The sequence below is a fragment of the Stenella coeruleoalba genome (assembly GCF_951394435.1).
Source record: "Stenella coeruleoalba genome assembly, chromosome: 13".
Lineage (NCBI taxonomy): Eukaryota > Metazoa > Chordata > Mammalia > Artiodactyla > Delphinidae > Stenella > Stenella coeruleoalba.
This window is the reverse complement of record NC_137159.1, coordinates 39,271,556-39,283,555: the sequence shown is the minus strand read 5'-3', so window position 1 is coordinate 39,283,555 and position 12,000 is coordinate 39,271,556. Positions and strand designations below refer to the sequence as shown.

The 12,000-nt window shown below is 38.0% G+C and overlaps 1 protein-coding gene across 1 annotated transcript in view; it reads left to right on the top strand.

The window, feature by feature from the left end:
• The first annotated feature begins 818 nt into the window (after positions 1 to 818).
• Positions 819 to 12,000, top strand: part of REL (REL proto-oncogene, NF-kB subunit) — a 38,626-nt gene continuing 27,444 nt past the window's right edge. Inside the window, exons 1-2 of the mRNA XM_079941639.1 lie at positions 819 to 1,310; positions 11,317 to 11,459. Of these exons, the coding sequence (XP_079797765.1) occupies positions 1,301 to 1,310; positions 11,317 to 11,459 (153 nt within the window). The 5' untranslated portion in view covers positions 819 to 1,300. The remainder of the gene's footprint in view (positions 1,311 to 11,316; positions 11,460 to 12,000) is intronic.

Sequence of the window (12,000 nt, the reverse complement as noted above, 5' to 3'; positions counted from 1 at the left end):
AAACCCTGAGTTTAAACTGTTCTTTTTTTTTTTTAGTAGCATTCTGAGGTATGAACAAGTTACTTAACTTCTCTGAACCCTGACTGCCTCATCTATAAAATGAGGATAATACATTATAAGGTAACTAAACTGACACATAGAAGGTTATTTACACATGAAAGAAACAAAGTTAACTTAGATTCCTTTAGCATACTAAACTTTCGTCCTCCTTTCCACGGGGGTAACTCTGTCAAACCCCAAGGCTGTGTCCACGTCATTAATCTCGAGCACACTGAGTGATGAGGCAACGAACTCACACTGCGGACCTCAAAAGTTTAAAAAGTTTTAGTTTGTAAAGTACGTTAACAGAACAATTGAGATGATGCAAAGGGATAAGATCAGACTGCTGGGGTCCCCGTATGCAAATACCTTAATTACAGGCGCGCAGAGGCCGCTGCAGCTTCCGCACTTCCCCTCGAGTGCGCTCCGGGACGCCCGCCAGCGCGGGGGCAGGGATTTGCATGTGCGAAATCAGGAAGAGGGGGAACCACCCAACGAAAACCCCAGCTGTCCTTACCCCAGGCTGGGAGGACGGGCCCCACTTCGCCGCCCGGCCCGCCCCCAAGTGCTCGCGGGCGGCCGGCCCTCTAGACGTCACCGCACCCTCCCACCCGCTCCTGAACTTTAAGCCACGCGTCCAAGAACACCCTGGAGGAGGGGGATTTCTCAGGAGCCGGCGGCTTTCGCACGCTCGGGGCCGTCACCTCCCGGCTCCCAGCGTTCCCTGCGCTCCCGAAGGTCCCGCGCTCGCGCTTCCGCGACGAGGTCCCAAGCCCACCGGGGCTCCGGGAGAGCGGGCGGGGGCGGGGGCGGGGCACGGGCGGGGCACGGGCACGGGCGGGGCGGGGCGCGGGCCGCTGAGGGCGGAAGCACGGGCGCCCGTCGCAAGACGCTCCGCCCCCGCCCCAGCCCGGGGGAAGCGGCGGTGAGGAGTTTACGTCAGCCGCGGGAAGTCCCCCCCCGCCGGGCTGTTCGCCTCTCGGGCCGACCTGCCCTCAGCTGTAGCAGCGCTCCGCCTCCTGGCTCCTGCAGCCGGGACGGGCAACGCCGGGTGACCGGAGCGCGAGAATTAAGCGGGTGGGAAGGTGTGAGCCGCAAACCCAGAGGAGGGCGGGAAGGAGGAAGAGGAGGACCCGGGGGTGATCAGGGGGACTGGGGATCCCGCCGGCAGAGGTCCCTTGGCCGCCTGACTAACGGGCTGATTGACTGCAGCGGCTTCGGGTCCGGACGCTCGGAGCGGGGCGGCGCGGTGAGCTGAGCCATGGCCTCAGGTGAGTGTTCTCGGCGCGGGCTACCGAGGGCCGGGCGCGAGCCTGGCCCCGACGGCGGGGGCGGAGGAGGAGAGCGTCCGAGGGTCTTGCCGCTCAGGGTTTCGGGCGCTCAATTTTGGTTGTGACTCATTCTGTCTTTAAAATCGCCTCTGGCAAACTGTCAGCCTTTTAAAAAAGTAAGCTGGTTCAGGGTTTGCGTGCGAAATCAAAGTCACGCTCTGTAATTTGATGCCATTATAATAGCCGGAGCCTTAGAGTTTCCCAAAGACTTGATTTTTGGTTAGGGAAGTAATAAGAATCTAAATAAAGGAGGACGAAGATTTCCCGTATTTAAAAATTGATTTAAATTGAAACGGTGGTTTTACGTTTTAGAACAGGAACGAGGAGCCTTCCGACCTCAGGAGAGGTCTATCTTTTTTAGTTTAATTTCATCAGTTGCCAAGAGGTGATCGCTGTCGTGCTGACAGTTGGACAAAATGCGGTGCGGCTTTAAAAATCACCAGTGGTATTTTAACAGGTCTTACGTGGAAATGTTGCTTCAACAAAGTGAATCATTTTTACTGTAAAGTGCGTACTTTCTAATTTATGGAACAGAAGTCGAGTTTTGTTTTGTTTTCCTTTGTTGGAAAGAAGGGGAAAAGAGGATTTTTAGAATCCCCGTGCTTTAAAATATGAGTAAGAATGAAAACAACTTTCTATCACTTATGTGAATACTTACTTTTAGTCAATAAATGCGTGGATCTCTTGCTTTGGGGGAAACCAGTTTACCAAGAAACTGCTTAAAGGGTGAGGGAGGGAGCCTCACATCCAGCCATGGTTTAGGTCTGCCTGTAATCTAAAGGAAGTAAATCAGGTAGACTGCATTCGAGTGGGACCTTTACAGAAGTCTGGCAAGGTTTATGGGGGCACTTTCCCGGCAGAGGGAGCAGCGTGAGCAGAGGCTGGGGGGCCTAAAAGTGTGGATTAACCCTGTGCTAGGAGGCTACAGAGGGAGGCTTGTTTATGCTTGACCCGCATCCTCCCAACTCCCTGGTTCAGTGACCCTCAGTAGAAGGCTGATGACTAGCGGAGAAGAGGAAGTAGAAAGCATAAAGGACTTTTTTTTTTAAAGGGTTGAGCAGAACAAATCCATAGCTAGTGCTGTAGGCTGAGAAGGAAATTGGGGTGGTTCACATGACATTTGATTTCAGTTTGTCTGTGGTTTTCATGTGAGAATACAAATGTAGTTTAACATATTTCAACTTTCTCTTTAGCCACCTAAGTGACCCTGAACTTTCAGATAATCTTGTAAATTCATAAATTCAAACCGTGTATAAATTAAAAGTGCAAAGTGACTTGAAACACTTGGTTAATTTATTGATTATCAGAAAGATTTTGTATGAAAGTTAAAGAAGAGCCAGCATTATAAGAAAAAAAAAATCAGCCTTCTGGTAATTTAACCAAACTTTGTTGATATATGGCATGAATGTAATACTCCTAATTCTTTCAAAAGAGAAAGAAAATAATTAGCCATTTATATAGAGTATCCTAAGACCCACATCATTTAAAAATGTGATACAATTTAAACTTGTTTAATGACACTATATTTTGTTCTGTTGTGAGGACTGATTTCCTAAATTGAAGGGGAAAAAATTTAAAGGAGTGGAAAGTTGTAGAGTAATTTTCTTTTCTTGTTTTTCCTGTTTTCTGGAGTTGCATTAAAATGGGACTGTTTAAAATATAACAAGTTATTTAAGTTGTAATTCAGTTGTCTGAAAACTGCTGAGGAAAAGTCTGGGTGTCCTTAATCACTCAGTAAAGACCTTAGACAAAAAGATTCACAAAATTATAAACTCCCATCCTGTTTTGAAACAGTAATTTAACTGAAAGAGTAACAACAACGACAAAAAAACTTTTGCTTAATTAGTTTACCATTGTCTAGTTTAGAGTCTGTTTGTAGTAAAGTTGTATAAAACCTCAAAAAGTATTTTTTATTGATTACCAAGCATTTAAGACCATTTCTTACCGGATGTAATATGTAAATAGGTGTCTGTAGTTGAATATATGATCTGTATAACGTGAAAGTAACAGATCATTATTTCATAAATAAAATTATATAAGTACCATGAATAACTGGGACTTTATGTATGATTCTAAATTTTGTTCAATTAAATTATGTTATTTAGGATTTCACAGCTCAAGTTCTATTAAGATGTCTTTATTGCTTTTTAAAAAAAAATTACACCTTGGTTCCAGTCTTTTGACACAATTAATGAGGACAGGCATTAAGAAAAATGTTCTCAGTCCTATCCAAGGTATGCATAGACAGTCATTACTCTTGTATATTTATGATTCTATCCTGTTTAGTATAAATAAAATTAGCTCTTTTTTTGTCTGAATTTAAAGCTTCTCATTGTTCCAGTAGAAAGTACAAATGTTCCTGTGTGCGCATAGCTCTGTTTACTAATAAATAGTACTGTATTTGGTAAAATATGTTTTAAAATTTAGGTAATTTATTTTTATTTACAGTTTTAAAAATTATTATTTTTTAAATTGGAGTATAATTGATTTACAGTATTGTTTAGTTTCACATGTACAGCATAGTGATTCGGGGTTTTTTTGCATATTCGGGTATATTCCATTATGGGTTATTACAAAATATTGGGTATAATTCCCTGTGCTATACAGTAAATCCTTGTTGCTTATCTATTTTATGTATAGCATATTCACAGTTTTCTTTAGTATGGTTGTGCTACGTCACATAATAGGAAGTACATGAAGATATCGTGTACTACTTACCAACTTTGCACTACTTACCAACTTTGTAGTGTAAATTGCAAGAGAACTGTTTGTCTTGAGTAAAGGGGAAAAACTCAGTGTAGTACGACACAATTTAATCTTTAATGAAAAACTGGAGCTGGAACTGATAGGTAAAGACAGTGATTTATTGTTTTTAGTAGAAGACTGAACACATAAACATGAAGGCTGCTTCAGAAGTGCAACACATGAAAATGTAGAGATAACAGTAGTATAAAAGAATTAAGATGATATATGATAGACATAGAGTGAAGGGAATGAGCAAGTGAAATGACTAGGGAGGAATCATGATGACTCATAATTGGGAACATCTGGGGTGTGTGTAGTATCTTTCTCAAATATAATTTGAGGGACTCAGAATTTCCTTTTGTTCCATCTTTCTTTCATCTGTGTTTTCTGCAAATGATTGTGTTTGTAGGCACATGACCCAAATAATTGCATGGGATATACTTACAGTAAAAAATTATTTGTTTAATTCATATTTAAATGGGCATCCTATAATTTTTATTTTTAAATCTGACGGTCTTAATCCAGACAGATGATTTGGCCCTGCCATCTGTTTTTAATTTCGTTTCTCTACTTTTTTCACCCTGGAAGTTAAAATGTTTTTTCAGGACTTATTCTTCCACCCCACACCCCAATGGCAGTGGAATCTCTAGCAGTAAAATCTCTTTGCCAAAATTTTTTACATATTTTATTTACCTTGTGGTGCATACATCAGTCAAATACTCATCTGCAAATTCCCTTACTTGGATTCTTAAAGCCCAGATGAGAGAGTCAGCCTGATATATTAGAGTAAACCTGGATTTTAGTCCATGATGGACCTGGGTTGGCTTTTATTCCAGTTCTGCCACTCTATGATTTGAAAATGGGTATAACAACTGCAGAGTCTTAATAGGAGCAAATGAGGTAATGCATGCCCATAAATGTTAGTTTTCTTCTGTACTGGAGCTCTTTTGGGACTCAGACCTCTAGGAAACAGGAGCTCCTAGAAACACTTGGCACTTAATACTGTTTAAGTATCCTGATGATTCTAGAATTTTACGAAACCTTAAGGTTTCATAAAAATAGACTAGACCAGATGCTAGATAGAAAATATATCTTTCAAGAATATGTAAGCATGCCCATTTACTTTTAAATAATTTGAAGTAGTTTTGTGTATATTTAAACTAGGGGAGTAGAAGTTGACAGTGATGTTTGGAGGCAGTCTCCTTTGTCCACTTAAATGATAGTAAGCATTCTGAAGAAGAAAGTAAATAAAAAATTGCTTAGTAAATAAACCACGTGTCCTTTTGCTAATTTGATTGATATAACTTATCCTTCCTTTGATTTCTTTTGCACCTTCTGTGTTAGTCTTTTTCTGTCTTTATGGGAATAGGCTTGAGTTTTCCTTGCCCTTTTGTTAATTGGATACAATTCTGTGTAGGAAGTGGTAACTCTAAATTTTTATCATAATTGGGAAGAAATGGAAAAACTCACCTGTGTCTTAAGGTAAAGAAGGTCATCAACATAATTCAGTTGGGTTTGAGGAAAGAAGAACAGGTCTTTTCTTTTTCTCCAAAGTGAGTAGAGGTGATATTTAGAAAAGAATATATTGGTAACTCCATTTGCTCCTTTGGGTCTCAGGCAATCTGTTATCCTGTACTTCAGTGAATGAGATTCAGTCTCTAGTCAGTTATTCAAAACTGTGGTGTTCACACATTGGCATGCTGTCTTGTAAGAAGTGTTACTGATGATAGTTAAAATATTAATTTTGTAAAAGATTTATTTTAAATATCAGTGCAGTTGAAGGCTATCTCTGTAATAGTGCTTTTTTTCTCTTGCTTGCATTTGGGTAAGCTTTTTAGAGTGGGAGAGAGTTACAAGTAGTGAGAATTCCTCCACCTAGTCTGTCCATCACCCGGCTCATCCTTGTACATGAATTTTGGGGTTGCTTCTCCAGATATGTGCGTTGTTGTTTCCACTTCTTTGTGTTTTAGGGCAATGGTTCTTAATCAGGAGTGTGTTCAAATTGCTTGGGAAGTTTTTTTCAGAAACAAGTCTGGGCTTTAGATGGATTTCTATCTCTATTCAGCAGATCTCAGGTGGGGTCAGGACATGTATGTTTTTTGAAAAAGCTACCTAGGTGATTCTGATATATAGCCCCAATATGAACTTTGTTCCAGGAATTTCATTGCATCTAAATACTCACTTGCCTGTGCCAAGATGCATTATCTTCTTAAACTAATTTGCATTTATTTTAGCTTATTTGCTATATCAGTTATTGTGACTTTATCCACAGCTGCTTTTATGCTGCTTGTTCTCTGAATTTGACCCCCCTGGGATCCCAGCTGTTATATTTGCTAATGTCATTCATAATTTCTTTTTCTTATAACTTTATATAATTTTGAACTTTAGTTTTAGCAACTGTAAAATGGGATAATAATTCCTGTCCTGTTTTTATGAGACTAAAGTTAAAAGGATCAAATGAGAAATGTATATTAAAGTGCCTTAAAACAGTGTTTTAATTACTATAATTAACATCTTTTCACTGTGCAATTAATGCTGGTTCCCAGTGCTAGCTGTCTGACAGTTGATCATCCACTTTTATCTTTTATTTCAATGTACGTTCTTTTTTTTTCTTTCTTTTCCAATGTACTTTCTTTTTTTAATCTTAAAAACTCAAATAGCACTCTTTCTTGCCTAAGTGCAAATAAAAACATAAATATATCTTGCAGACATTTTGGCTATATTTCAAATGTTATTCTGGTCTGTATGAGCATTTTACAATACTGTTAAAAATTTAGGGGTCAATCCCAGCTGTGCATAATATTGGTTAAAGAAAAGTACAGTAATCAGCTTGTTTAGAACCAACTTTTGAAGACGTTTCTATGATTTTCAAAACTGTAGTGATTTGAGATAATCTTAGTTAAGAATACTCATTTTCTCTACAGTTCCCTGATTTATGTTTTACCAACTTCCACTCCATAGATGATTGCATTTCACCACTTTTTATCTTCAGGAAGGATGGCACTTCAGAACAGGGTACTGAGGAAGGAAGTAACTGATACACTGTACTGATGCATGATATTATAAACGATTTATAGCTGGGAATTTTTTTAAAATTATAAATAGAGGTAAAGAAATTAGAATATGAATAGGTATGAGGAGTATGAAGGTGTAGCGATTTTAGTACTTACAAAGCACTGTTTTTTTCCTTAGTAGTACAACCTAATAAGGAAAATGTGAATAATTATTAATATAGTCTTTCAATGTTTGCATAATGTAGACAAACAAAAAGATCTTTAGATTTTCAGTCATTCATTCCACAGATATTTACTGAATATCTGTGCAAGGCACTGATGAGTAGGACACAATTCCTGCCTTTAGGTAGCTTGAAGAAATAAAACAAGTTGTTTGAAGAAATAAAACAAGTAGCTTTTTTTCAAGAAGAAATAAAACAGTGAGTCTTCCCTAACTTCAGTTATTTGCAATAATTGCCATAAACAAAACGCTGTGATAGTTTAGAGGAGGGGAAGATTATTTCCAGCTGGGGGAATGGAGAATATTACAGTAAACTCTGGTTGTTAGACTTTTTACCAATAAAGAGCTTCTACAATAGAAAGAATAGAGTTCAAGGGTTTTTTTAAGTACTTGATATTATATGATAACTAATATTTGTCATTTTTAGAATTTAAAAATCTTTAGAAAATGTTTTATTTAATCTTTCAGCAACTGCTTTTCTGTTCTCTTGTCTACAGACTTTTTTCTTAAACACACTTTCTAGTTTAAGGAAGTGTTGTATAACCAATGAAATATTTGAGTGCTCACTTTAAGCCTAGCACTTTTATTCACACTCCTCCCTCAAAAGTTAGCCACTTACCATTAGTGATGTCATTCTATATCAACTTCCCACTAAGACACCTTTAAATAAGCAGTGGGCAGGGATTTATTTGACCTTTAGTTCAACCACAAAGATGATTTAAGATATTACTTAAAAAATACTGTTGAGTATTTTGAACTTCGTTTTCAGAGGAAAATGTACTTTCTTTTAAATACTCCTACAAGGATATATAAGGTTGTGAAATTTTTTGTCTTTTTTTATTAGAGTATAGTTCACTTACAATGTTGTGTTAGTTTCTCTTGTACAGCAAAGTGAATCATATATATATATATATATATATATATATATATATACACACACATATATATACAAATATATATCCACTCTTTTTTAGATTCTTTTCTCATATAAGTCATTACACAGTATTGAGTAGAGTTCCCTGTGCTATACAGTAGGTTCTATTTTTGTGGCTGCGCTGGGTCTTTGTTGCTGCGCACGGGCTTTCTCTAGTTGCGGCGAGCAGGGGCCACTCTTCTTGCAGTGCACGGGCTTCTCATTGCAGTGGCTTCTCTTGTTGCAGAGCATGGGCTGTAGGCGTGAGGGCTTCAGTAGTTGCAGCACGCAGGCTCAGTAGTTGCGACACATGGGCCCCAGAGGGCATGGGCTTCAGTAGTTGTGGCGCATGGGCTCAGTAGTTGCGGCGCACAGGCTCTAGAGCACAGGCTCAGTAGTTGCCCTGCAACATGTGGGATCTTCCCAGACCAGGGATCGAACCTGTGTCCCCTGCATTGGCAGGCGGATTCTTAACCACTGGACCACCAGAGAAGTCCTATAGAGTAGGTTCTTATTTGTTATCTATTTCATATATAGTAGTGTGTATATGTCAATCCCAATCTCCCAGTTTATCCTTCCCAAGGATGCAAAATTGAAATACTCATCTGCGTGCGTTACATTTTTCAGTAAAATTGAAATAAATATTATTAACTTGATTAGGTTAAAGTCAGTTTTCCCTGGCTCTTTGCCTTTTGAATAAACAAATAGGTAGTAAATTCAAGCACAAGGAGTCTAAACCAAACAGAATCAAATTAAAGATACCAGTAATACTTTACTTAGTAACACAAAGTAGAAAATATGGAGCCATCAATGATTCTTTACTTTCTCTTAACCCTAATGTTCATTCAGTCACCAAGTACTGTCAATTTTATCTTTTAAATAATCCTTCATTCCTATTATCACTACCAAATTTCAGAAATACTCTCATCATTGCCCACATTACTGTAACAGCCTCTAAATTGATCACCTTACTTTCTCTTTTCCTTTTAATCTGTTCACTGCCACCAGAATTCTTACTCTAAAATGTCAATCAGATCATGTGATTCCCCTGCATAAAACCTTACATTGATTCTCTGTCGCTCATAGAATGAAATCCAAATCTCCAAATGTACTCTGGCTTTGGTTCTCTTTCTAAGGGTGGAAGTGTACTTCATTTCCATTGGGGCTGTATTGTGATTCTTTGGCTCTTTTTTACTGTGCCTCCACCTTTGGACACACTCTTCCCTTTCTCTAGAATGCCTGCGTTTCTCCCTTCCCCCTCCCCACCCTTTTGCTTCAGTACCTCTTTTTTTCCTTTGACATAGGCTTTCCTGACTCTTTTGTTCTTATTACAATTTTATGCAGAATTTTGTTAGCATAAACAAAATTTTGTTCCTTCCTCTATAGTCTAATAATTTGTGTTGTTTGCCTCACTATTCTGTAAGATCCTTGAAAGAAGCAGTTGTGTATGTACTGTCATGGTATCACTATAAATCATTGTTTTCAAGAAAGCATTCAAAATAATAATAGACCATTTACTGAATATTTGTTATATGTCTGATACTTGGTAAGAACCTAACACATGTTAATCTCTAATACTCACAACAACCCTATGTGGTAGGTGCTATTGTTATTATCTCCATTTTATAGAGTAGGAAACTTAAGAGATATGATATTTCCAGGGTCTTCAATGTTAAGATGTGGCTGAGGAGTACTCAAAAGGCCTCTTCCCCATACTGCACTGATAATACCCACTGTGTTACCCTTTCTGAAGATTTGCTTGCATCATAACAGAGGATAAGCCTTTAGTCAAATAAATGGATATCTTAATTGTGGGAATTTAGAAATCACTAAACTGATTGAGGGAGGGTTTTTTGGGGGGTTTTGGGTTTTGATTTGGGGTTTTTTTTTAGTGGAAGGCATCTTTATACCCCTGAAATAAAGATACATTGCTAAGTACCCTACTTGTAAGCACACTTGAGTGTCTTTATTAAACTGTCATGTCCATGATTTGGATCATTTCCATGATTTGGATAATAAGAGGGGGCAAAAGTGCATATGTTTTAGACAGCTTTATTGACATATAACTAATGTACAATAAATTACACATGTTTAAAGTATGCAATTTTATAACTTTTGACGTATTTATACAATTTTGAGATCATCACCACAATCAAGTAATTAACATGTCTGTCATTCCCCAAAGTTCCCCATCCACTCCACACCCCTATGCTTAGGCAACCAGTGATCTGCTTTCTATCATTATAGATTAGTTTACATATTCTAGAGTTTTATATAAATGGAATCATAACAGTATGTGCACTTTTGATCTGGCTTCTTTCACTCAGCGTATTTATTTTGAGATTCATCCATGTTGTTCTGTGTATCCGTATTGATTCTAAAGGTATATATTTTGAATTACATTTGCTATAGAAAGTAAATAGTTATTTTCTTTTCCTCTGTTGTGTCTTATACTTTAGGTGGGACTGACTGAAAATTCTTTTGAGCGTAAAGTCCCTTCTGGAACTTGTTTTGCTGTACTATGTATAAGTCCTTTAAGATTCCAATGGAGATATAAAAAACTTAACATTTCCTTCTGCGAGGATTTAAATACATTTTCATTTTCAATGAACAGTCTTTTAGTCCACTGTTAAGTCTAATGTAAAATCAAGCAAAGTCACTTTTGGAATATAATATTGTACTTCTGAAGACTATCTTCTTGACCCATTTGGGAGAATTTTGGGGAAAAACCCTTCTACTTGGTCTCATGTAAGTGGGTATCTCTGAAGTGGTTATCACAGAACTTCACTCTGGCATTAGTTATAGATATTAAACAATAAAGTGCTAACCAGTAAATATGATTTGAATGACTTGTGTTTACACTGTACGGGAGCTCAATTTGAATGAGAGAGAAGAGTGTCTTTGCCACCCAATCTTTGATAATTACATTTCAACCTTGTTATTTAATATTGAGAGGGAAAATTTTTTAGTCTACTGTTTTATAAAAAACAAAATGGTCAATATCCATTATCATTCCTATTTTAATCTCACCCTCCCCCCTTTTAAAATTTTCAGGTGGTAATGAACCACGTATAGAGATAATTGAACAACCCAGGCAGAGGGGAATGCGTTTTAGATACAAATGTGAAGGGCGATCAGCAGGCAGCATTCCAGGGGAGCACAGCACAGACAACAACCGAACATACCCATCTATCCAGGTAATAGACCATTCTCCTGTGTGTGTCTGTCTCTTAGTTGCTTCATATTTTAGCTACAGCAACTATGTTAAAGACCCAGCTTCTTCACAGTGATCTCCAGCAGCTTTTCTTCCTTTTTTTTCTTTTTAATTGATCTATATACTGCATAGAATTCTAGGGACATTTATTAAGTACAGCATGGATTCTTCATCCCTGTGGATAGTTATACATTGTGTGTTAATCTAAGTAGAGTGATTCCCAGTGCTTAGTATACATTGGCAGCTTTTGGATGATGATCCCTTTCACGGAACAAAAAGCTAATGAGGAAAAAGCATTCTCTCCTTGCAGAGGTGATCAGAATTGTTCTGTAGATTGAATACATGGATTTGGGAATTCAATTAGAATTCTTCCTGCAGTCACTTGGTTAATCTAGGGTCTATGTAAAAAGAGAACATTTTTTGTCTTTTTTCCCCCTTACCTTTATTGCCTATCCTTGATACTCTGGGTTGCCTTGACTGATTTGAAATATTGTCACTTTTTAAATATAGTTTTTTCATATTAG